The 26,121-nt window shown below is 52.1% G+C and overlaps 1 protein-coding gene across 1 annotated transcript in view; it reads right to left on the bottom strand.

Moving 5' to 3' along the window:
* Window positions 1–4,251: 4,251 nt before the first annotated feature.
* LOC141725815 (uncharacterized) overlaps window positions 4,252–26,121 on the bottom strand; it is a 150,169-nt gene continuing 128,299 nt past the window's right edge. Inside the window, exon 4 of the mRNA XM_074529872.1 lies at window positions 4,252–5,328. Coding sequence (XP_074385973.1) covers window positions 4,846–5,328 — 483 coding nt within the window. The 3' untranslated portion in view covers window positions 4,252–4,845. The remainder of the gene's footprint in view (window positions 5,329–26,121) is intronic.

Raw genomic sequence — 26,121 nt, 5'->3', positions numbered from 1 at the left:
TTTGTCCTAACAAGACTTCTGAAACAGTCCTTATATACATAGGCAATAGATGTGCATGCTTTAGAACCATTTGTGATTTTGTATTCGTAGAGAATGTTGTAGTAGATACTAAAAATCTTTCCAATTTCTGTGCTTGTAACTTTACCAAGATTACAGGATGTGATTTCTCTTATGAAGCTCCACTTACCTCTCACTACCTGTTGCAATCTAACTACACACTGATTCACAAACTGATGCCTACTCCTATTGGGATGAATCTCACTTTGGTAAGACAACTACTGCTCCATCGAGACTTGGTTGAAATCCTGGAGAAGATTCAGACAAACGGACAGAAAACCCTGGTGACTCTTCATCACAATGTGAGACAGATACATCGTGTCATGGAAAGAGTGGAGGAAGATGCCGAGCACAGGTGGTGGGATACTCTTTTAGGTCTTTTAGGTGATCTCCTTCTGCCACGGGTGCCCTGAACAGTGTGTGCCATGCCATTGTTATCCTTTTGACTCTACTTCTGTTTGGTTTTATTTTATCAGCAGTCCCATCATTATGAATTGGAGTATGAAACAGCTGACAAGATTGATGTCTGTAGTTAATGCACACAACTTGGCTGATGTCCTCTACACTATGGACATCCCCAAGATTTTGACACAAAGCAATTATGAATGAAGCCTATGTGTTTTGGAATAATTCCTTATTTCCATTTATGATTTTGTGGGAATTACGTTAGATTTTTAGTGAATTGTCTTAGAAAATCTTTTTTTAAGTTAATGCTTGTATTAATATGTGTTGATTGCTTTTGCTTTTGATTATTTGTGACTGGTTTTAACCATTTAAATATTGTTTCAAAATAATATAGTTTTAATTAATCAGCCATTTGTGAAAATTATTATGATAATCAATATTATGTTTGTTTATTGTTTTCCTTTCCCTCTCCTTCTCCTATCCTTTTTTTTCCCTCTCTCACTCTTTTTCCTCTCTTTCTATCGTCCCTATTTTTCCGGGTTATACTACCAACATACTGCGAGTTCTGCAGACTCATCAATGATGCTCCAGAGTTCTGCTGATGAAGATCCCTCAAGACAATTGTGAGTCATGGGGTTGTGTGCGAGTCTGTCCGAATTTTCCCTCATCTGCCTCATGATCGTCATTGGGGGACCACTGAAGAGAAGACCCCGCTGTCTGAAATCTCTGGCTCCATGGGAGAAAGTCATGTGCCTGAGACCTGAGAGCACAGCTAAGCCATTGTTCTCACAGGTGTTGTTTGCTGTGTGCTACACTGAGCCCAATGAGAAAAAGGGGGCACCGTGCCCTTTGTGCAACAACAGCCTTGGGAGCTGTCCCACCTCTCGGCCTGGCTGGACTTCTCCTGAGTTTCAGGTGGTCCCCCCACAGAAGACCCTCACCTGTTTCACAACCACCGAGACAGACAGACTGAGATGGAAGGAGCCTCTCCATCAAGGACTGAGACATGGAACCCCCATGTGAAAAGGCCCCTCTGCTCCTTCCAAGGACTGGGAGCGAAACCCCCAGCCCGGGGCAGATGTGTGGGGGAGGCAAGCTGACCAAAGCGAGATGTTTGCCTGCAGGTTGTGACCACTGCACCAAGAAGATAATGGCTCTCGGTTACTGCTGAGAGCATGAACTACCTGTTACATCTATTCCTTATTGTATCTGTTTCCCCTCCCTTGCAATTTCCAATACAGTTATCATAATAAAAACCTCTGAGTTAGCGAGAGACTTCGAGATCTCCCCGACGTAACAGGCGGGTCCTCGACTGGACTGGACCAAAGGACTTCGTCTCTACGTTTGGTAGCTCTATCCCCCTCTTTCTCTCTCTCTAACTTTTGTCTCTCTCTTCCTCTCTCTTTTTCATTCCCTTAATCCCTCTATTGCATTTTGCTGTGCTCATTCAATAAAAGTGCATTTGTTTTGATTATCATTGCAAACCCCCTTGTACCTTGTTGGTTCTTTATGCACCCCGAGATCAAATCCATGAACCATCACAAAACCTGTCCGTGAGGACGGATTGTGACAACCCGAGGACCCCTCCCCAAATTCCCCTCCAAAGCCCCCCCAGCACCCCCAGACCCCGCTAAAACCCCCTCAGGTTCGCCCCAGACCCTCCCCAAATCCCTCCAAACGTCTTCAAGACCCCTCCCCAAATTCCCCTCACGACCCCTCCAGGACCCCTCACCTGTCCCTGCGCCTCCTCAGCAGCTCCCGGAGCCCCCCGTCCTCTCCCAGCTCCTCCCCCGCTCTCTCCAGCACCTCCCGCAGGACCCGCCCGAGCCCGGGGCGGCTCCCGGGGGTCCCTGAGGGGGTCCTGGGGGGGCGGGGGGGGGAGGGGCGCCCGCTCCATTCCCGACCCCAGGGTCATCGGGCACCGCTTCGGGCTCGGCTATGATTGGCTGGTACGCGCGGGGAGGGCGGGAGTTGCTTAGGGAAGAAGCCCGGTAATTGGTTGGTTTCGTATAGGGCATGGTGATTGACAGAGAAGGGGCGGGGGCAGTGCACGGTGATTGGCTGCATAGAGGCAAAGAAGGCAGGAGTTGCCGAGGGGAAACGCGCGGTGATTGGTTAGATCGGTGCACAGGGAGTCCGGTGTTCCTGCGGGGAGACCCGTGGTGATTAGATGGTTTGGGGCGGGGCACGCTGCTATTGGCTGGGAAAAGTCCCAGATTTTTAAGGGAAATTCCCGTTTTTTTCGGGAAAAAACTCTCAGATTTTTAAGGAAAAATTCCCGTTTTTGCAGGAGAAACATTCCCGGATATTTTGACCCCACACGACCCCAAGTAACCTAAATAACCCCCAAACACTCGAAATAAACCCTTTGAAACCCCTAAACAACTCTAAATACCTTAAAATGCCCCAAATAAACCCAAACAAATCCCAAATAAACCCAAAAACACAAACAAAAAAACTCAAATTAAACCCAAAAACACCCAAATTATCTCAAGTACACCTAAAAAAACCCCATATACAACAACATAACTCCCAAGAACCCCAAATAAGCCCAAATAAACCCAAACAAACCCAAATCCTTCCAAATAAACCCAATACTTCAAAATAACCCCAAATAAACAGAAATAAACCAAGTAAAACCCAAGATAAACCCCAAATAGTCCATAAATGACCCCAAATAAACACCAAACAAACCCTAAATAAACCCCAAGAAACCCCAGTTCCTCCCGTCCCCACCACAAAACAGATCCCGACCAATCAGAACGTGCGGCACTGATGACGATCCACTTGCTGGGCACAAACTCAGAGCACCGGCCCCGCTCAGCGATTTTCAGCCAATCAGCGCCCGGCCCGACTCTGACTCATCACTTGCCGGGCACAGACCAAGGCCTCTCACTGCGGTAAATACTCAGAGATTTCGCGGGGTAATTTCCAGCCAATCAGAGCGCGTCTCGCTGATGACTCATCAGTTGCCAGGAGCGGAATTAGAGAGGGGGGGGAAGGTGACCCTGGGGATGGGCTGGGGACCCCAAATTAATCCAAAACGGGGTCGGGACCCCAAAACGGAGCAGGAGGGGCTTGGAGCCCCCAAAACCAAACACGGGGGAGGGGACTGGTGGAACGATCGGAAAGGAGAGAGCGGGGAAAAGAGGGTCGGGACCCCAAAATTGAGCTGGGAGGGGAATGGGACCCCCAAATTGAGGTGGGAGGGGAATGGAATCCCCAAATGAAGCTGGGATGGGTATGGGGTCCCAAAACTGAGCTGAGAGGAGGATGAGACACCCCAAATTGAGCTGGGAGGGGGGTTGGACCCCCAGACAGGATTAAGCCAATTTTGCTCCTGGAATATGTAAAGTACTTCATGGATATGCAACAAGGCCATGAATATGAAACGGATTGATGTAATGGGAGACAAGGACCATCGAGCAAAGGTTGTTATGGCCACCAAGAGCGGCCAGTTATGTTCGGGGACACCCCTTAAGTCATCTGGTTTTAATTACATCACCCTGTTGCATATTCATAGACCCTCATACATATATATCAACTAATTTACATCTTTCTGGAACTATTTGACATGGCCCAGCCTTGGGGGTGTCTCCCAATTTCAGGAGCCTCCACTGAAATGGAAAATGTAAACCCCCTCCCTTTGATTACTATTATTTTTTAATTGTTATTATTATTAAAATTAATAATAGTAATTCCTTTTGAAATTAAGGGGCTCTCAGGCAAAGATATGGAAAGAGAAAAAACAGTACTTTATTAGCAAAAATTAAAAATACAAATGCAGTAATACAAATAAAAAGAAACAGTGACAGAATCAGAATCCTCTGGGAATTCAGTGAAAAAGGCTGATCCTCTGGGAATCCAGCTGGAAAACAGTTGATCCTTTGGGAATCCAGTGGGAAAAGGGCTGATCCTTTGGGAATCCATTTCTTACCCCCCAAAGACAGGGCACAGGCAGGGCCGTGGAGTTTTTATAGGGTATCCAAAGGGTGGAATTAGGGTTGGGGTCAGGAGAGGAGTTCTTAGCAACACAAGAAGGGTGAGATCAAATTCCTGCCTCTTAGCAACAGCAGCACTCCACACAGAACATGTCCTCAAATACTAAATTCCCCCTAAAACAACTGAGAAATTATGGAACTTCAGATATATTCAATCAATTTCCTTCATTTAACCCAGTTTTGGGTATCCTTAAAGGATGAAGGTGAAGCAGAGGAAAATAAAGGCCAAACCAAAAGGCGAAGCAGCCAGGTGTGTTCCCAACATGGATCACAGGGAATGTGAGTGACCAGGGCTGTGCCCAAAGTGCCTCCTCCAGTGGGGGATGGAGCCAGAGCAGTGCATGAAGCTCTGCCCGCACTCGGGGCACTCACAGGGCTTCCCTTAGTGGTGCCTCCATTGGTGTTTGGTCAAGCTAGAGCTGCTGGAGAAGCTCTTCCCACACTGGGGACACTCGTAGGGCCTCTCCCCAGTGTGGATGCGCCGGTGGGTGATGAGGTTGGAGTTGTGCCTGAATCCCTTCCCGCAGTCGGGGCATTGGAAGGGCTTCTCCTCCCTGTGAATCCAATAGTGCTGGAGGAGATCAGAGCTGGTCTTAAACCTCTTCCAACACTTGGAACACTCATAGGGCCTTTCTCCAGTGTGGGTCCTCTGGTGCCTGATCAGACTGGAGCTCACGGTGAAGCACTTCCCACACTCCCCACACTCATACGGCTTCTCTCCAGTGTGGGTCCTCTGGTGTCTGATCAGGTGGGAGCTGACACTGAAGCTCTTCCCACACTCCCCACACTCGTAGGGCCGTTCCCCAGTGTGGATCCTCTGGTGCACAATCAGGTTGGATTTCCACCTGAAGCTCTTCCCACACTCCTCGCACGTGTGGGGCTTCTCCCCACCATGGAGCTGATCATGGAGCACCAGCTACGAGCTTTGGCTCCGTCTCCGGCCGCCTTCCCGGCCCAGGCTGGCTCTTTCCCCCTCAGATCCCCGCCGGCTGCGTTTGCAGCCCCTCCTCGTACGGCATCTCCGGGGCTTTTCCTCCCCGTTGGCTTCCTGCGCCGTGGAGCCGCTCAAAACGGCCTCTTCCACCAGGTTCTGCCGCGGGCATTTGTCCCCCCTGCTCTCCATGCTCAGCTCCTGCTCTGGGGGAGGAAGGACAAGGACAGGATGGGATTTGCCTCCGTGCCACAGGCAAGGGCAAGGAGATCCCCCCAGGGCTGAGCTGCAGCCGGGGCCGTGCTGGGCTGGGAGATGGAGCAGCACAGAGGGGAAAGGGGCACTGACTTCCTCCTCACCTGTCTCAGTGTCCCGGGGCATCTTCCTCTTCCTCGCAGCCTCCCAGGCCTTGGCCATGGGCAATCCTGGTTTGGGGAAAACAAGGGATGAGAGCGTTTGTAGGAGTGTCAGGTGTAGGATGGTCGAGACGGACGGAGACGAGAGAGCTCTGCAGCCAGGGCGTGGAACCTGCGGTTTATTGCAAAGGGCCTGGGTGCAGGGCCCTGCTTGGAGCTGCCAGGCACAGCTCGGAGCAGGCCCGAGAGAAGAGAGGGGTAGAGAGGGTGAGTGGGTAAGAGAGTAAGAGGAGAAGAGCGTATGAGAGTAAGGGTCCTGTTACAATACAATAAATCTTCTTCTGTGTTGAATATTCTATTTCTCACTAACCAATCTAGTACAAGATACAAATCCTATAGCATTTACATACAGCCTGTAAGAATCATTACATCACCATACTGTGTTACATTTTCAACCTTAAAAACTCCTCTTTGGACCCCTTCTGCTGAGCTAGTAGGGTCTGCTCTGACCCTTGGATCTGTCTGCAAACAGAGGGAATTGTTTCATCAAAAGGGGATTACCTTCAGTCAGGCCACACCATTGTCCTCCAGTTGTTCAATAACTGAGGTATCTCAAAGCTTGCTTTCATTTCAATCTTCCTTGTAATTTCTATATCCTCAAAATCTTTTGCCAGACAATCATATTTATAAAGTTTTCCTTTTTCATCTTCCCCAACACACAATGAATTTGAAGGTCGCTCTACCTGAGCCCATTTCTGCAAGTCATTGGCCACCTCAGCGCCAGAAAAACCTCCCAAACACCAAGATTCAGCCCTGAAAAAGCCTCCCAGGAGTTCCCTGTCCCTGGTCCCTCACCTCTGCTGTTCAGGGGTTCTCCACTGTCCCAGCTGTTGGGGTCACGCTTGGATTGGGGGTCCCCCTTCTCCTTGGTGCCCGCCCTGCCCAGGCTGCTGGCAGTCCCAGCAATGCCAAAAGCTCCCCCCGCTTCGCTCTCCCCATTTTGGGATGCCGGGGCTGTTTGGGCTCCCGGGCTCCCTTCTCCCCTCATTCTCTGCTCGGGGCTGCAGCGGCTCCAAGGAGTCCCCCCTGCCCCTCTCCAGGCTCTTCAGGCTCCCGCCAATGGCGGCGCTCCCCCCTCTCTGGGCTCCCCACTTTGGGCTCCTGGGGGACACAGGGCTCTGCTCCTCCAGGCTGCCTCTGCCGGCAGCCGCCACCGCCACCCCCCGATGTCCCCCCAAGGGGCCTTTTCCGCTCAGCCTTGGACTTCTTCATTCTCCAAACATGCGCAAAAACCCAACCCAGGGACCCCCCGGGATATCCGTGCTGAACTCCCCCTCCCCGCTCACCGGTGCAATGGGGGGGGGCGATGATCCCACAGGTGGGGGCTGCGAATTCAGGCAGGGATCGACTGCGTGGTTCCCTCAGCTCAGCCTCGATCTGCTTTTGTCCCTCCTCTTCCTCTTCCTCCCACTCCTCCCCTTCCGTTCCCCATCCTCCTCTTCCTCTGTCTTATCTCCACCTCCTCCTCCCACTTCATCCCTGCCCTTCCCTCCCTCCTCCTCCTCCCCCAGCAGCAGTCACACCCTCGCTGCCCCGTTCCCGCAGCCCTCGCAGCCGCGGCAGGAGCGGGGATGGAGCCGGGACAGGTCGGGATGGGCAGCACGGGGCTCTCGGCTGCTCCAGCCGCTGTGGGCGGGGGAAACCCGGCCCGGGCCAAAGGAGAGGCAAACTGGGCAAAGTGGGGGCACATCACAAAGCTAAGGATGTAGCAGAAAATGGAGATAAAAGAGTTATGTTAATATTAACTCCAAACGAAGAAAAACTGGAAATTCCAAAGTTTAGGGAAGCCAAGAAAAAAATTCAGACACGACAGGAAGTGAACAAGATAAATCAGGGAAATGGAAACTTCTTGATGGAAGACAATTAGTTAATAAATGTTCTTCTAAAAAATATTAGAAGACATGCATCAGAAAACCCACTGGGGTGCTCAAGCTTTGTGCGATAATTTTTTAAGGAAGTATGGGATTTTTGGAGTTGCAAAGCAAGTAACTGAAAGATGCTTAATTTGCCAAAGGAGAAATAAAAAGGTGATGAGAAAAACAACATTAGGAGGTCCTGAGTTAGCTCATCAACCATTTCAATGTATCCAAGCAGAAGTTTAGATTTATTAGGCTCTGGATTTATTTGTAAAAACACCCCTTTACCTAGAAGAGAATATGCAATATGTTAGGCAGAGGACTTTAGAAGAATAAAAATCTTTAAAGTATGAGAAACCTCCGAGAAGAAAAAAGGGAAATGAAAGGCAAGAGAACAAGAGGAAAAATCAGAAAGAGAGTGGGATCCTCTGCAGCTCTTGCCCCCTCCGTTCGCGGCCCAGGCGCCTGTCCTGGGTCCCGGCTCGCTGCCCGCCTCAGCTCCGCCTGCCCCGCTTTCCATCCCAGGTGCGGCCTCACTGCCCAGGGCAGCTCCACCTGCCCCGGCGCTCTCGCTCAATTTGTGTGCCCTGCTCCCACTGCCTGGCCCGCGGCCGCTCTGCCGCCCATGCTGGGCAAGATGGGGGTTGCTCTGTCCTGCCGCCTGCTCCGAGCTCACCGCGCCCACCGCACCCAGGGGGGGTCCCAGCCATCCCATCCCCGCCTGCCCTGCCCGTGCCACCTGCGCTGGGCACCGCCGCTGCTGCCGGGCTCTCCCACCTGCCTTTGCTCTGCCGGCAGCTGCCGGATCAGCCGCCATCAGCCATCTGGGGGCTGCCCACGCTCCGCCTCGAGCTCCACGGGAACATCCCCCTCTGCCGATTCCGGCAGCAGACCCTGCCCACACTCCCACCGAACCTCGGCGGGATATCCTCCCCTGACCCCGTCCTGCTCTGAGTTACGTCCCCTTGGTAACCACAGCTCTGGCTGTTCAGGGAAACTCTCTCTCTCCACAGGAAGCAACATCGAAACACTACGAGCTCAGTTAAAAGAAAGCCCTCTACAAATTCTTACCCAAAACACGGGAGAAAGGCTATACAAGGTAAAAAAGTGAAAGAGTTCGATGAAGGGATTTCTCTATTTCCGTTCAGAGAGGTTCCCATGGGAGGGATGCGCTGCCCCGCCCCGCGGGAGCCACCAGCGCCCCTGCCGGCCGTGCCCGGAACTGCACCCAAGGGGAAAGCGCCGCAGCCCAAAGGCCGGGACTGGCTCCGGGCTCTGTTTGCTGTCAGTGCCGCAGCTGTTGCTGTTTGTTTGCTTTATTATACACACTAGTAAAAAACTGGTATTCCTATTCCCATATCTTTCCTTGAGAGCCCCTTCATTTCACTAGTCTAAAAATTAAGAAGGACGGGGTTTGCATTCTCCATTCCAAGAGAGGCTTTTTCTGCCTTCCCAAGCAGACACCTCTCTTGTAAAGCAAGACAAGCACCCACAGGCACTGAGGGGGCTGCAGGAGGGGCACAAGAAGGCCCTGCAGCACTTGGGCACAAAGGCACAGCAGGTGAGTGCAAGAAGGGAGCAGCAAAAGGCCAAGCTGAAGGCAAAGGCCAAGCTGAAGGCAAAGGCCAGGGCACAGTTCCTACAGCCCCTGAGGGATCAACCCCAGGGCCCAAGGGGGCCCCAGCACCCAGGGCACGGCTCGGCCACAAGCACCTGGCAGAGGCATTGCCCTCCTCGGCAGGGGAGAGCCCACCCAAACAGCCCCTGGCAAGGAACCAGGGCTCCAGCTGCAGGGCACAAGGACACTGCAAGCACAGACAGCAGCACCCTCAGCACCAGCAAGTCCACCCCTTGATGGACATGGATTGGCAGGGCTGGCACAGCTCCCATCACACCAGGGACCCTCCACACTGCAGCCCTTGAGAATATTCAGGGTGGGTCTGCATTGAGAGGAGGCATCTCCTGATAGACAAGGAGTCTCTAAATCCACTCTAAATCTTAGACCTAAGGGGGGGAAAATGCTAAAAATATGTTTCATTAGTGAGGGGATTACTGAGAAAGATGTATGATTTTATTCAATCACTGTTAGGAGATCTGGGAGATGGGTTTGAAATGCGTGAATTTTTATTTGCTCCTAATTGTTACCATGGTTTAATGGGAAGGGATTTGATCGCTAAACTCGTAACACACATTAATATTATAAAAAGGGATACAGAGGCCTGTTCTGTTGTACCTCTGTGTCAAATGTCTGACGAGGCCTATGCTGAAGTGAATCCAGAAGTGTGGGCAGTCCCAGGGAAAGAGGGAAAATTAGATATGGAGCCTCTCCATAGTACTCTGAAGCAACCAGGACAAGTGGTGTCTAAAAGCAACACCCTGTTCCAGGGGAGGGAAGCAAGGGGAATCACACACAGCGCGGGTCACTGCTCCATGCTCAGTTCAACCCGCGCAGCTCTGGTTGCTTGTGAGAGCCTGGCACTGAAATGCCCTGAGCAGGAAGGCTTCAATATCTTCTGCTGACACCATGGCACCTAACAGGGGGGCAAAAGCAATTCTCACTGCTTCAGCAACCACTGGAGCAGATATCAAGGCACATTCTCCCACAGCAAGCTGGGCTGGCACACAGCCTGCCCTGGCACTCTGCTGCTGCCAACACCCAGCCAGGACATCGGCTCCTGCCTAAGGAGTGCAAAGCAGCACCACTGGTGGCCAAGGGGCCCATGCCAAGTGTCCCTGAGGCCAGAAACAGCCGCCAGCACAGCTCAACACGGGGGGACCCCTCAGCCTGGCCTCAAGGGCTCTGAAGCCCCGGAGATTTGCACTTCCTGCCTGCAGCAGGAGGATGGGAGGCCGCCCCTGAGCCTGCCCTGAAGGCAACGCAGCAGCAGCCAGGGCTCCACAGCGGGCCAAGACCCTGCGCCTGCCCACAGATCCTCGCCTGGAATCCTCTGCAATCCTGGCCACCCCACTCTGCCATTTCCAGCCACTGGGGCCAAGCCTTGCTGCCACTGCTGCAGCCCTGGCAGGAGAGAGTGGCCAAAAATGGGGAAAACCTGAAAGGCTACCAGAACAAATCCTACAACACCATGGACCATGCCCTGGGAATCCAAACCAATTCATACCAGGAGCCACAGAACCCATTTATCATTTCAAAGGCATCATTAGATTACAAGCTGTCCTCGGAATAACCAACCAGACAGCTCCAGCTCGTGACCTTCCTGCTGACCAATCCACTGAAATGAAGAACACAACACTGCACCATGGGATGGGATCAGATCATCTGTTAGCAAAAAAAAAGAGGAATTTGTGGAAAATTAAATGACTCAAACTGCTGTTGGCAAAGAGATAACAAAGGAAAAGTGGTGAAAAAAAAAAAACAACACCAGAAACAAAAAAGCATCTCATGTATTGGTCCAAACGGGAGAAGGATGGGAATGGGTCATGGTTTTGTGGCTCCCTGGCAGACCATGGGTTAAACGAATGCTGTTTCTCCTCGGATGTGCTGCAGCAACTCTCATCTTTTTACCGTGCTCCACACCTTGAGGGTGCAGCTCATTCAGCAGCTGAGCGAGGGGCCAGGGACTAGTAGATAAGGAAGTAACGCGCGAAACTACCAGCTTCAATAAATGTTACTAATTAACATGGATTTTGCTCACAGAAAGACCCGCTAAATTCCTGAATTTCGAAAAAAATAAAAACTTAACAGAGCCATGAATATCGGCTGCTATACAAAAGTGGGGGTGAACATTAACAAGGACATGCAGTTGGGAAATCTGAACCTTCCAAATACTTCAGCCAGTCGGCAAAGGGAGAGGGAGATGAGGCCGGGAAAATGAGGATCAAAAGAGGCTGCGAACTACAACAATGGCAGAGAGCGCACGGCAAATGCCCCACGGCCTCTCCCTCTGCCCAGCAATAAAGTCACTTTTACAGGACTCCTCTGTCTCCTCTGCGCACAGAAACCTCCGGCCACGGCAATTTCCCCGCACAGCCCCAGGCATGGGGCAGTCCCCTCTGTCCCAGCCACAGCAACCGGGCCGAGCCAGCGCTGCTCCAGCAGCGGCTCCTGCCGAGGCAGCAGCCGCAAGGAGACCGCGGGCAGCCGCTCCCGCAGCGCCCTCACGCCAGTGGCAACACGGGCTGGACACGGCACAACGAACCCGCCTGAGGCCCCTGCCACCCCCGAGGCCCGCAGCCAGCCCCGAGCCCCCGCACACGCCAGCGTGGCTCCCACCCGCGCTGCGGCCGCCTCCGAGCTCCGCCGCCGCCTCACCGCGCTCCGGCCGCTGCCGGCACTCGCGGGCCCGCACACACGACAATGACACCGCTGGCCAGCCACAGCCGCCCTCAGCCCGCCACCAGGGCCCTGCTCCGCCCCGCTTCCACCAATCAGTGCGCCACAACCACGACTGACGGCACCATCGCCCAATCGCAGCCAGGGGCGGGCTCTGCACACGGCACAACCCAGCCCCACGCTCTCAGGGCCCCCTGGGCAGCATGAGGGCAGAGCCGGAGCTGAGGAACAGCCCTGCAACGGGCCCGGGCCCGAGGGGGATTGAGCTGAAAACACAAACAAACTTCTCCGCAGCTCCCGCCACGGCTTTCTTGCCACTGTGGCTCTGGTGGCTCCGGCTCAGCGGGAAGCCCTGGAGCCTCACTTCTCCTACCCCTAATTAGGAGCATCAGGGCATCACTTTGATTTCCCCCAAAAAAGGGAAAACCGCCCCAAACCTCTGTGAATGAGTGGGGGATGGGAGAGTTTTATGACAGAAAACCCCAAAAACTCAGAGCAGGATAATGAGGAGTAAGTGAAGAGCCTTAAATCTAGGTTTCCCCCACGCCTCCCTCCTTCCAGCTGCACCTTCTACCCCGGCAGTGCCGCAGGCAGGGAATGGGGCCGGGCTCAGTTCATGCCCCAGGGCTTCTCCCTCTGCTCAGGGACAGGAGTCGTTCCCCTGCTGCACCCTGGGCTCTCTCCCACCAGAGACTTCTCCAGGAACTTCAAGCTGAGTCCATCCCATGGGGCACAGCCCCCTCCAAGTGCTGCAGCGTGGGTCAGCGTGCCCCGGGGTCAGTCCTGCCAGGACAGGCTGCTCCAGCGGGGCCCTCTGGCCACGGGATCACAGCCTCCTCTCAGGCATCGCAGTGCTCAGCGTGGCTGCTCCGGGGACTGCAGGGGGATCTCTGCAGGCCCGTGGATCGGCAGGGGGATCTCTGCAGTCCCATGGATCTGCAGGGGAATCTCTGCATCCTCGTGGATCTGCAGGGGGATCTCTGCAGCCCCTTGGATCTCTGCATCTGGCACCGCCAATTTTGGAGGCGCCAGGAATAGGCTGAGCTCTGTCTGAAGCTCTTCTCACATTCCCCACACCCTTCCCATCACAGGGAGGGTTTTAACTCCTCACAGATCCCCAGGCTGGGTTTGCAGCCCCTCCTCGTGTGGGATCTCTGGCGTTTTTCCTCCCCACTGGATTCCTGCGCCGTGCAGCCGTTCCAAATGGCCTCTTCCACGAGGTTCTGTGGCAGGGATTTGTTCTCCCTGGTCTCTGTCCACAGCTCAGTTCCTGGGGGAGGAAGGACAAGGAGAGGAAGAGACAGGGAGAAGGGAAAAGGAAAAGGCAGGAGGAGAGGAAGGAAGAAGAAGGAACAAGGGAGAAAGAGATGGGAAAGGAACGTGGATGGATGAAGGATAGAATGAGGAGAGGAAGGAGGGTGGACAAGGAGCAGATGGGATTTGCCTCCATGGCAGAGGGAAGGGGAAGGAGATCCCCCCAGTCCATCCCTGGCAGGATGGCGTTGGCAGTGAGGCTGTCCTGCAGCGATGCTGGGCTGGGAGATGGAGCAGCAGAGAGGGGAAAGGGGCAGTGATTCCTCCTGCCCTGCCTGGCTGTCCCAGCCTGGAGCGTCCTGGCGCTGCCCAGGCCCTTGGAGCGTCCGGCACTCCGGAGCCCGAAGCTCACGGCTGCTTTACAAAGCTGACAAAGTTGGCAGGATGGGTCTGGGTATGATCTGCAGCAAACTGGGTTTATTGGTACAGGAACAGGGGACACAGCTGAGCAGGGCCCAGGGACAAAGACAGGGTGCAAGCTGAGGTACAGGGGGTTTTTACATGGGGTAGTGAGGGTGGAGCTGAGGGTCAGGGTCCAATGGATATGGGGGAAAATGGTGCAAAGGAGGGGTTAAGGGTCGGGTCGGCTAATGGGGAAACAGGGGCAGAGGAATGCAGTAAATTAGGGCCAATGGAGGGACAGAGAGGGAGAACATTCTAAGGACTAACCAGAAATGGGTAACAGGGGGTGAACTAGGGTAATTAGGCCAATGGGCCAATGGAGTAACATAACTTCCCAGAAATCAGCATGTACTTGCAAAGGTCTATGGGAGAAGCAAGCTTCTCACCATAACCCTGAAATCTATTCTTCTTATTGGAGACCAGTCCCCCAAGGGTGGGAGATTGAGACTCCCATGGGCCTCCACACCAGTGCATCTTCCTTTTCCTCACAGCATCCTTCTCCTCCATCCAGACAAAGTTTAGGATTGACAAATCCTGGCTTTAGGGGAAGATCAAGGGGTGAGCATATTGGGTATTGTGACAAAGGAGCCTCACTCTTTAGAATTTTTGAAAGTTTAATAAGGAATAATAAGGGACAAATCAGTAACAGCGCTGGGTGCTTGGCGATGGCCAGAGGCACACCGGTTAACCACAGCAACTCTTCTTGTCCAGTTTCTCCATTGTGTTGTTCAAATACATACTCATAATGATTATACACATTCAAACATTTCTTTGAACTTGTTTACATGTTCCAGAAATTCTTTAGGTTGGTGTGACCCCCAACTCGCCGTTTTAGAGCACGTGCAGGAATCGTGGATTGCTGTTTTGAGGGTTGTGTGTCACTCCCTCACAAGGGCCCCTGTTCTGTGGTTTCACAGGTGACAGTTATTGACAGTGGAAGGGTCAGGGGCAGGGGTCCTCATCACATCCCTTCCTTAAATGTTGTCTGACCATGCAGAGGGTTTTAGCTATTTCCACAAGTACTTGAAATGAACATTAGCTATTTCACAAATATCTCTGAAGTGTTATTGTCAGTTATTTACAAAAATAAAAGCATTAATTATTATTTCACAACTACAGCTACTTCTGCAAAAGTTAACATTCTAATGCACAACACATGGCATCCACTTTAATATTTTGGAAAAGCCAAAACTATAATGTATGTTTTTCATACTGTCCACAAACTAAAATATCATCCATAAATTATGTTCTGAGGATATGAGCTACACAGGGGCCAGGGCATTGGCCACAAAAAGCTGACACATTATACTACAGCAAAAGCAGTTAAAAGTGATCACAAACCGTACTATATAAAACTCGTTGTGATTAAGAATAGTTTGCAGAAGTCAGTACATAATAGCAAAAGCCAACACTACCCAGTTATTTATAACAAACCCAGGGCAGGTTTTTCCCTTGCATGGAGCACTTTGGCCTTCCCCGGGCCCCTTCTGCCCACGTGCAGAGCCGGTGGCATTTTCCAGCACACCCAGTTTGTAACCAAGAGCCGGGGGCAGGCGAGAAGGCTCCAAGCGCCTCCTTCCAGGCTGACTCTGCAGGTGCCGAGGCTGCTCTGGGCTCTGCCAGGGCTCTGCTGGGGCTCAGCTCTGGGCCAGGCTGGGCCCGCTCTCCCCTCATATTGCTCCGGGCAGCTGAGGCACAGCGGGAGGAGGAAGGGACACGGCAAGGCAGTTGAGGGTTAAGAGAGTTTTTATTCAAAAAACTGCCATAACAAACAGGCTGTCCTAACTACCATAACAAACTACAGTGCTAACTACCATAACTAACTACCAGTGCTAACAACCATAACTAACTACTTGTCCTGTCTACTGTAACTGAAAGCTGTTCTCAAGGGCTTCCTCTCCTCTGCTGCTCCCTCAGTTGCTTTGCTGCAGTGATCAGAGGGGTCAGGCTGGAGAGAGGCTTGGCTGATGATAAAAATGGGTGCTGCCCAAAGGATAAAAAGGAAAGAAATGAACTGTTACTTTCCAGAGTCACGTTCCTCACAGGCTCTGTTGCAACAGGAGAAAGGGAAATGCTTTGAAACTCAGGAGAGGGAAGCAGGCTCAGATTGGATCTAAGGAAGAATTTTTTAACCAGCAGAGTGGGGAAACACTGACAGAAGGTGCCCAGAGATGTGGGAGGTGCCTCCTCCCTGGAAACATCCAAGCTCAGGTCAGGCAGGGCTCTGGGCCCCCTGAGCTGCTTGAAGATATCCCTGCTCACTGTGAGGCACCAGGCCCAGATGAGCTCCAAAGGAGCCTGCCAAGCCACAGCAGGCGAGGATTCTGCTTGCTCTGCGTGTGGAACGCAGCCAGACTGGAGACTGTCGGAGGGGGCCCCACAAGAAAATCCTTCCCTGGCGCTGCTGCTTCCCCTGCAGCCCCTGGCCCTCAGCTGCAGCAGCTCCTGGGCAGCCCAGCGCCGCTCCTCGTCCGCCTCCAGGCTGCACTCGAGGCAGTCCCGCAGCAGAGCCGACAGGCGCCGGGGCTGCTGCAGCTGCGGGCTCCCGTTCTGCCGGATCAGAGCGCGAGCCTGCAGGGAAAGCAAACTCAGCGCTCTGCCAGCTCCCTTCACACCCACGCGGGCTCACATCCACCCCGGGGCCTCAGCCCCAGCTCCAGGGGCACTTTCCTCCCTGCCACAGATGCTGCTCACAGCTCATTTTGCTATGCCAGCCAAAAAACCCAAACCCTGGGGCTGCCACAGCCACTGCCAACATCCAAATGATCTCGCCTTGAGAGCCAGTTGCATTGGCTGACTCTGTCAGTAGGAACCTCCATCAGAAATAACACATTTTGCTTCTCCAAATGTGGACACTAGCTTTACAGGCCATTTTCCAGAGTCAGTGTGGTCTGCCTGTGGTATTTCAGAGGATTCTTACTTCAAGTGCATCTCTGCAGTGCCACTGACACTCAAGTAAATGCATTCCTGATGCCCCATCCCACAAACTGCCAGGCAAGACACAGGAGGTTTGTGATGCTGAAAGCTCAGGCTTGGTGACACAGAGAAAGTTGCTTGGACTAGGAAAGAAATACATTAGACTATGAGAATGTTAAACAATCATCTTCAGGTTTTAGACAAGTTTCCCAGTGAGAAGAATCAGGGGGAAGATCAACTTGCAAAATGTCTTTTAGAAGCTCCTGCAGAAATCTTGATGTCCTTGGGGCTGGGATTTGGGGTTGGTTTGGGGTTTTCTTGCAAGGCAACATTAGAGCTGATGCACTTGCTTCGCATTTCCAGGTAATCCTCACAGCCAGATGAGTTCCAACAACATAAATCCCAAAGAAAATTGTTGCTGGCGGTTGCAGAATCTTCGTCTGTGTTGGGGCTGGAGTCCTCTGGGCATTCCCTTCCCATGTGCAGAAACCTCCAGCTGCTGCTCCCAGTGCAGGGTCCCCCTGTGCTCACAGGCCTCTGCAGCCACAGCAGAATTTGCCTCTTCCCATGGCTGCCGTTTCCCTGAAGTAAGGAGGTTCTACTTCCACCATCTCGATGGTCACAATGCCAAAGGCCCAGATGTCCACCTTGGGGCCATAAGGAGATCTGGTCACAACTTCTGGGGCCATCCAGTGAGCAGTGCCCACCATGGAGCTGCGCTGGTCCTGCTCAGGGCTGAGCTGAGCGCAGAGGCCAAAATCAGCTGAGGACAGAAACAAACCCTGTCAAAGGCAGCTGCAATGAGGAAACCAAGCACCAAGATTCCCCACTCTCAGTCTGAGAGTGCAGTAGTGAAGTCAGCTGGAAAAGTCCTCAGGGCTGTAGCCAAGGAAAGATGGAACTGGACCCTTCAAGAAACTCTCAGCTTTCATGCAGTGGCTTTTACTGATTCCCTGAGAGAGCCATCCATGCCCAGGAGGATGTTGGAGCTCTTCAGATCCCTGTGGATCACCTGCTTGGAATGGAGGAAATCCAGGCCCTGCAGACACTGAGAGAGAACAAGAAACATGAGCGCAAAAACCAATGGCCATAATACATCACACAAGAAAGGACAGTTCAGAATTGTGCCCGCAGCAGCTTTGCTGTGACAGGCCAGGAGTGCAGTGCACACAAGCTCCAGGCAAACGGTAAAAAGGCAAAGCTGAGAACAGCAAATCAAATCCAAACCAGACAGAGAGTACCACAACAGCAGGAGAGAGAACAAGAACAGAGCAGAAGTGCAGTGATGCTGGCAGGCCGTTCACTGCAGAGGCTCTTTCTTCTACAGCTCATAAAACCAACACAGAAACAAAGCCCTGAGCATGGAGCCACTCCTGTTCTCACGCCCTGTTTGGAAGGACCATTGTGTCCCAGCCATGGAGTGACAAGCAGGATCCCTCACCTCCCAACTGACAGCTGCCATCTCTCCTTCAGCCATGTGTGTCTGTCTGACAACGTCCTGCAAAGTTCCTCCATCCATATATTCCATCACCAGCCAGAGATCTCCATCAACAAGGAAGCTGGAAGAGGAAAGCAATGGCATGGAGACGAAAGTGCAGAGCTCAATTGCCCCATGGAAAAGCCTGGAGTGGAGTTTTGTTTCCAGGTCACTTGTCAGTGAGGACAGAATCAGATGGAGAGACATTCCTGCCAGGCTGCACAGCCCTTGGAATCTGCACAGTCTAAAGGAGAAGGAGACACCTGTGAGAAAGGGGAGGCCTTAGATGGCAAGCAGGTGAAAAATGCAGTTTAGCAACAGCCCAGATCAATGTGGAACACAACCCTTGGCCCCAGCTGGTTCAGCTTCTGAACTCATCAGTTCCACCATTCCCTGCAGAACAAGGCAACACAACTGCCAGGGTTATCCAGGGGAGGAGGCCGTGCAGCACTTGGGACAAAAGCAGTCAGAAAACCTTTCAGAAAGTCCCTTCAGAAACAGGCAAGGCCAGTGAAAAATGGGCAAATGAGGCATTTCTGGAAACAAGAACCTGATCTTCCTGGCATCTGTAGCAATGGAAAAGGGCTGGGAAGAAGAAACCAAGGGAAATAATTTCTGCTGTGGTTCATCAGCACTTGTTGGAAGCTGGGGAGGAACTTGAAGGAAAAAACCAAAGCAAAGCAACAAAAGCACATGGAGGGAGTGAACTGCCAGGCTGTTATTTTGGGAAGATGTGGCTGGGTCAGGCATTTTCCAAACAGGCTACAGACTCCGGATGCCAGGAAAGGCTAATGCAGGGCCCGGGCACGGGATAAGAGCTGAAGCACTCACCTGTCCGAAGAGTTGACAATGTTGGGGTTCTTCTTGTCCTTCAGGAGCAGGATCTCATTCACAGCTCGTTCCCTGTTCTGCCCTCTGAGACTCATTTTCTTTATGGCCACCTGAAGGGACATTGCAGCCTTTAATTGCAGGAGTCTGTGCCAGGAGGCCACAGCACACACGGAGCGAGTCTTTGTGGAGCGACGGAGCCGGGCTGTGCCCAGCTGCCTTGGGATGGGACACCAGAGCTCAGCAAGGGCCATTGCCACAGCCCATTGCTCTGCCAGCTGGGGGCTGCTTACAGGACACATGGCCAGAGACATTGGGCCTTGCAAGCTCTGCAGAAATGGTCCCTCAGCTGTCAGCCTCAAAGCTCTAACAACATTCTCTGCACCTACAGTCTTCTCTAATGGCCTCAACACTATTATTATTATTATTATTATTATTATTATTATTATTATTATTATTATTATTATTATTATTATTATTATTATTATTATTATTACTGTAACACATTTTGCCAGTAGGAGGTAATTCTGGTTCTGTGAAAACAGAGTAAAACAGCCAGGAATCCTTTAGCAATTCTATGGGATTTGGTCATGATTTCAGATCCAACTGCTCTGTTTGGGATTGCACAACAAAGCAAACACACACACCCATTGCTCAGGTGATCCCTGTCACAGGCTGTCACTGACACCAGACCCAAACACAACTGCAGGATTTAGGAGAGAGCTTTGCTCTGGACATCCATCTTCTCATTTCTCTCCGTCTCCCTCTGTGAACAGCTGAAGTAGGACTAATACCCCAAACTGAGCCCAAGCAGGATCTCTCCCTAATTAGGGCTTGAGGTTCCCTCTGAAGATGAAAGGCAGGATGGAAAAACTGCTAAATAATGTTCCTGTCTGAGGCTGGCATGAAGATAAACTGGACCTCAGTCTCCAGCAGCTGATGCATTCACACTTTTAGATATGAAGACCAAGCCAGGGTGTCCTGCTCTGACAGACACCGCTGCCCTCCTTGCATTCCTTGGGCACTTGAGAAGGACCAAGTCTGTCCCAGCTGTGCTCTGCAGGCTGACACTGCCTTCAGAGGAGCAGCCTGGGCAGGAAAGCTCTGCAGGCCCCCAGAGCTGCAGCCACAGCTCCCAGCAGAGGGGAAAGCCCTGCAGAGCTGCTGGCCATGCTGGGCGTGTTGGCACTGACCTCTCCTCCAGGGGCCCTGTTGAGTCCTTTAGAAACGGCTCCGAAAGCCCTGGAGACAAAAGAGCAGAGAAGAAGCAGCACTTTAGGCCCTGGCAGTGAAACCCAGCCCAGACAGGAGATCTCTGCTGCCTGCAGCGTTCACAAACACCTGGGTGCATCGACCCTTCCAACACCAGCACAGCAGCCACCAGCCCTCTGCCATGCAAGGTGTGCAAGAGAATACTGAGACCCAACAGGAAGGAATTGGGCTGGAGTAAATCCCAAATGTCCACACTGAATTCTCTTAGTTCAAAACCTGAGGTGAGAAATGGGATCTCAGCACCTCAGGACTGAGGTGCCGAGTCACCGAGACCACCCTTGGGGGGCTCGGGAGTCCTGGAATGTTGCCAGAAGTGTCTGGTGGCTGGACTTTGATCCTACACGGGAGACGACACCTGTATGAGGATAGGAGGGTTTCACCGGGGTGAATGGTGAAGGGATTAGTTAGTTAGAGAGTGAAACACAGGGTTTAGGATTTCTGTACAGGGGGGTTTAGAGAAGTAAGATGGAGGAATTGGGGCGTGTCCTGTCCTTCTTCTTCTTCTTCTTCTCCTCCATCTTCTGTGGTGATGGTGGCACTTTGAGATTGGTTGTTACTAAAAGTGCACTGGGCAATAAGGGTGAAAGGTATTGGGGAAAAATGATAAATGTTGTATACACAACTTTGGGTATAAAGATAGGTGACCGCCCGGAGGGGAGGGGAGTGTGCTCATGGCTGGCTGCTGAGCGGACCTCTGTCGGGCCGAGGGAAAATCTTTTAGATAAACAATTGGTAAACACGGAGACCGAGAGAGGAACTGAAGCCTCTTCTGTTCCTTTGAGGCGCAGGCTGCCCCAGGGCCACCCCGGGCCTTTCCAGGCCATCCAAACAGCCGAAAACCGGACAACTGGCTTCCACTGGGTGAGCTCGAACTCCTACCAAAACCTTTCGGGGGGGGAGCAGCCTCAAAGCCCTGAAGAGCAGAAGAGCGAAGGGGGCAGCTCCGATCTTAGACGAGTTCCCAGGAGAGCACTGATAACTCCTGAGGAGAGAAGCCTGAAAAAAAAAAAAAAAAAAAAAAAAAAAACAGCAGTCACTGAGAATTCCATCTCTCAGCTTCTGCTGAAGACAATTCGTAGCAGAACAGCCCGGACCGGAACCAGGAAGGCGCCTCTGGGACCACCTCTCGTTATCTGCTGGACAGAGATTGAGACCTCCGGACTGCCCTGACGATAGATTTGGTAAGAAGGTCCAGAAATAAGAACATGGGGGGCACACTTTCCCAGGAACAACGGGAAATTTTGTCCGCCTTACAAGGCGTGACTCAAGCATATACAGAAGGGATTCCAAAGAAAGAATTAAAACAATTATTGTTATGGGCAAGGCTAAACTACCCACTGGCAGAAACATGCCTGCTATTCGAAGTGGGGTTTTGGCAGGAGATAAACAGACATTTATATTTCTTAGCAACAAAAAAGGACGAGACAGTGTTAAAACTGCTCTCTCCAGCAAGGATAATGTTAGAAGGCATATCGATGCAAACGAACTGCCGGGAGAAGCAGCAGAAAGCTGCGGGGCCCTCAGAAAGAGGGAAGGAGCAAGACTCCGGGAAAAAATTAGCTCTGGCCTTAAGAAGCCAGGAAAAAAAGGCTCTTGAAGAAAGAGAGCAAGAAATATTATTAAAACACCCGGTCTCAAGACCCAGAAACCCCAGGAAACTCCTAAAGCGTCCTGAAACTCCAGAGAGCATGGAGGACTCAGGAGCAGAAGGGGGGGAGCAGGGGGGAGAGAAGGGATCCGGGGGGGGGCTTTCTCGCGGCGCGGCGGCGGCGGAGCGGCGCGGCCAGGCTGCGGCGGAGCAGGCGGGGAGCGCGGGTGAAGAGATAGCAAGAGACACGTGTTTTCGTGCAGCTTTCCTCAGCTCAGGGCCGGAGGCGGCAGCCATCCCGGGGGCCGGCAGGGATGCAGAAACGCGCGCAGCGGGCGAAACTCGCAAAAACCCGGGGGGGGAGTCACATACCAGCGCGGGGGCGTCTGAAACGGGCAGCGAAATAGGGGAATTTGCGCAACCCCAGAAGGCTGCCATGGTGAGACGCAGGAGACGCGCGATTATGACGTCGGACCCGGTGCGCAGATCGGCCCGGATCGCGGAGCGTTCCCGGGTGCCGGGGGGAGGGGGGCTGCACACACCGGCGAGGGGAGGAGTGAACACGCGTCAGAGGAGGAGGAGACAGAGTCAGGGGCAGACCAAGGGGAGGAGACCTCGGAGGTGGAACAAGGGGGAGAGAGTGGCGTTAGCTCGGGAGAGACAGGGAGCAGCTCGGAGAGCACGCATGCGCAGAGAATAGAGCGCGGGCGGGGGCGGGCCAGACCCCCTGTGACGTCTCGGGCGAGGAGGGGCCATGCTCGGGTGTCCACATCCCGGGGAGCCACACCCTCTCCAGACTTGGTGCCTTTGGTTAAAACCCTCGGAGTCCAAGACTCACCCCTTCAAGGGAGACGTTCTGGTGTTCAAACCCCAATTTCAGCTGAATTAAAAGCCAAGCAAACACGGTCTCAAACGGGGCTGCTGGCATGGCAGCCGCCCGAAAGAGGAGCAGTCGAGCACGCTCCGTCATCCGAGCCAGGGAGGCCGGTGACAGCGCCACCTGGTGGCAGGAAGACAGAAGTGCACGACATGCCGGATCGGGTCGGCGGAGCCACAGCGCCATCTCGTGGCGAGACTGCAACAATGCAGCAATTTTTTCCAACATTATATAAAAAGAAAAGCATTTTAGAGAAAACAATGCCAACACAACAAAGGGATTATCCATCGACTTCAGGGTTTCATGAAGATGATGAAAGCTCAGATGAAGAACAGCTACAAGAAGAAGATGTCATAAGGATCACAGCATCGAAAGGGGTTCCTACATGGATGCTGTCAGCAGCAGAAGCAGCTAAGAGCTTCTTGCATTCAGTTGACACAGCAAAAAAGAAATATCAACAGGATCCTCGAGCTTCATTTTCAGATTTGGGAGCGAGGCCAAAAACCTCAAGGCGAGAAATGAGACGTGATGAATCACCAGTGACATCCACAATACCATTATTTATGCAAATCCCAGCGGAACCTCAAGAAGAGGAATTTCAAGAGCCGGTGAAGACGATGGATTGGAAGCGAATTAGAAAAGCATTGGCAAAGGAAAAGCATTTATTTCCAGGATCAGGAGATCTGACAATGCCAGTGACATATGATGCCCAAGGGCAGAATCCAAGGTGGGAAAGGATGGGTCATGAGATACTTAAAGATTTAGGGAAGGCGGCTCAAACTTTTGGGCTGAATTCACAATACTTCAAACAGCTACTAAGGGGATATTCGCTACATATGATCTCACACCATATGATCTTCGAAGTATTGTGGCAATGATTCTCACTGACACGCAAAGCCTTGTCTGGGAAAAAAGGTGGAGAAAATATCTTGCTGAATTACGGAACAGATATCAAGGTGGACCAAACGCGAACCTCACAGAAGGACAGTTAGCAGGAGATCCTCCAGATGACAACCCAGGGGAACAAGCAGCGCGGCTCCCACGAAGAGTGTTAAGTGACATCAAGGAAGCAGCAAGAATGGCAATCATGCAAATCACACCAGCAGGAGCTCCAGAAGTCCCGTTCTCTTGCATCAGGCAAGGTCCCACAGAGCCATTCATGTCGTTCATCGATCGACTCACGCAAGCCGTGGATCAACAGGTGACGATAGAAGAAGCAAAGAGGCCTCTCTTGGAAAGCTTAGCTTTCGGCAATGCCAACCCGGATTGTCAACAGGTGATTAGCACCATGGCAGGACGGCCATCCTTGGCAGAGATGGTGGAGGCATGCAGCAAGGTGGGGACACCTCAGCATGTCGCAGCGATTGTGAAGAACGAATTAAGAGAGGAATGGGAGAAACAGTTAAAGGGACATTCAGAAAGGCAAACAGAGGACAAGACACTGGAAAAGATGCTGGAAAAATTACTGCATCAACAGAATGAGAACATCAACAAAGTTCTTGCGACGATGCAGAAAAAGAACAATCCCCCAAGAGGACAGTGCTACAGATGTGGGGAGTTTGGGCACATGAAAAGGAATTGTCCACAAACACATACGCCAGCGCCAGCACAGAAGGCGGAAAGGCCAGTTTGCGCACGGTGCGGAAGAGGAAGACATTCTGCGAAAGAATGTTATTCCCAGACATACGTGGACGGAAATCCGTTACCGCATCCGGGAAACGCAAAGCGCAGCGCGGGCCGGCGTGCTCAGACACAAGTACTGGCGGTGTCACAAGAGCAGACGGGGCAATCATCAGTGAGTGACAAGCAGACGCCCTCAGCAAAACCCTCAGCCGATTCCACAGTGACCCAGACCTCCTCCCACCAGGGGCACAGTGCGCATTGGCAGCTTCAAAATTAGTATACTTTCTAGATGAAAGTCATGCGGAGATACCAACGGGTATCCACGGGGACTCATACAAGAAACAAGATTTCTTGATAATTGGACAACATAAGTGCAGTATTCTTGGACTCATTGTCTATCCAACAGTTATCTCAGCGGACAAAAATACAGAGTTGACAGTATTGGCAAGAGCACTTCGTCCACCATTGACTGTACCAGAAAACACTGTGGTTGCGAGAGCCTTCGCATTGCCGCCACACGCAGTTGGAGAGGTCATGTCAATCTTCGACGAAGAAGGTTTCCCTATGAAGGAACATGTTGAAGTACATGCAACATGGGTGAAGCACATAGGTCGAGACCGACCCACGCTCACATGCCAATTGACATGTGGGAACGGAACAATAGCGATCAGAGGTATGCTCGACACAGGGGCGGATGTAACGGTAATATCGTACATCTTTTGGCCACACAGTTGGAGCTTGGTTGCGCCATTGGGTTCTCTCTCAGGCATAGGGGGAGCATCTCTGTGTCTGCAAAAGTGAGAATTCTGTCGTTGTCACGGGACCAGGAGACAAGACAGCGATCATTTGTCCTTTTATTGTCCAAAAGCCGATCACAGTCTGGGGTCAGGACCTTTTGGCACAATGGGGTGCGAAGATCGAAGTGGATTTTTAGTAGGGGTCACTGCAGCACTCGCCACCCTGAAGCTGACATGGAAAACCGATGATCCAGTTTGGGTGGATCAGTGGCCCCTTGAGCGGAAAAAGTTGAGTGCTTTGAGAAACCTGGTCCAAGAACAATTGCAGGTGGGACACATCAAGCCAACAGACAGCCCTTGGAATTCTCCAGTGTTTGTCATCAAGAAAAAACTATCGGGCAAATGGAGATTGTTACACGATCTCAGGAAGATCAACGAAGTCATAGAAGACATGGGACCGCTTCAATTGGGACTTCCATCTGTCTCAATGATTCCCAGAGATTGGCAGCTTGTGGTCATTGACCTCAAAGATTGTTTTTTCAGTATTCCACTCCATCCAGATGACGCTCCGAGATTCGCCTTTTCAGTTCCGAGTATCAACAAGGAAACGCCTCTGCAGCGGTACCATTGGGTCGTTCTTCCACAGGGTCTGAAAAACTCTCCGACGATCTGTCAATGGTACGTGGCACAAGCTTTGGCACCAGCGCGGAAGAAATTTCCAAAGGTAAAGATCATTCATTACATGGATGATTTACTCATTGCAGCATCAACACAACGGGAGCTGCAAGAAGCTCGTGACTGTGTGATCGCAGAGGTGCAAAAGGCAGGTCTGGAAATCAGCATTTCGAAGATTCAAGAGGTTGCACCTTGGAAATATCTAGGGTGGAAAATTTCAGAGAGAACAATAAAACCTCAAAAAATGGAGATCAGCACCAAGATCAGCAATTTGCACGATTTGCAACAGCTTCTGGGAGAAATCAACTGGATGAGGCCAGTTTTGGGAATCACAAACAGCGACATCCCAGCGTTGCTCGATCTTTTGAGAGGAGACACAGACATTCGGTCTCCCAGGACGCTCACGCAAGAAGCGAAGAAGGAATTGGAGAAAGTTGCAGACGCAATACAGA

This window comes from Zonotrichia albicollis, chromosome 31 (genome assembly GCF_047830755.1).
Source record: "Zonotrichia albicollis isolate bZonAlb1 chromosome 31, bZonAlb1.hap1, whole genome shotgun sequence".
Lineage (NCBI taxonomy): Eukaryota > Metazoa > Chordata > Aves > Passeriformes > Passerellidae > Zonotrichia > Zonotrichia albicollis.
Note: the sequence above shows the minus strand (reverse complement) of the source record. Positions and strands in the feature narration are given on the sequence as shown.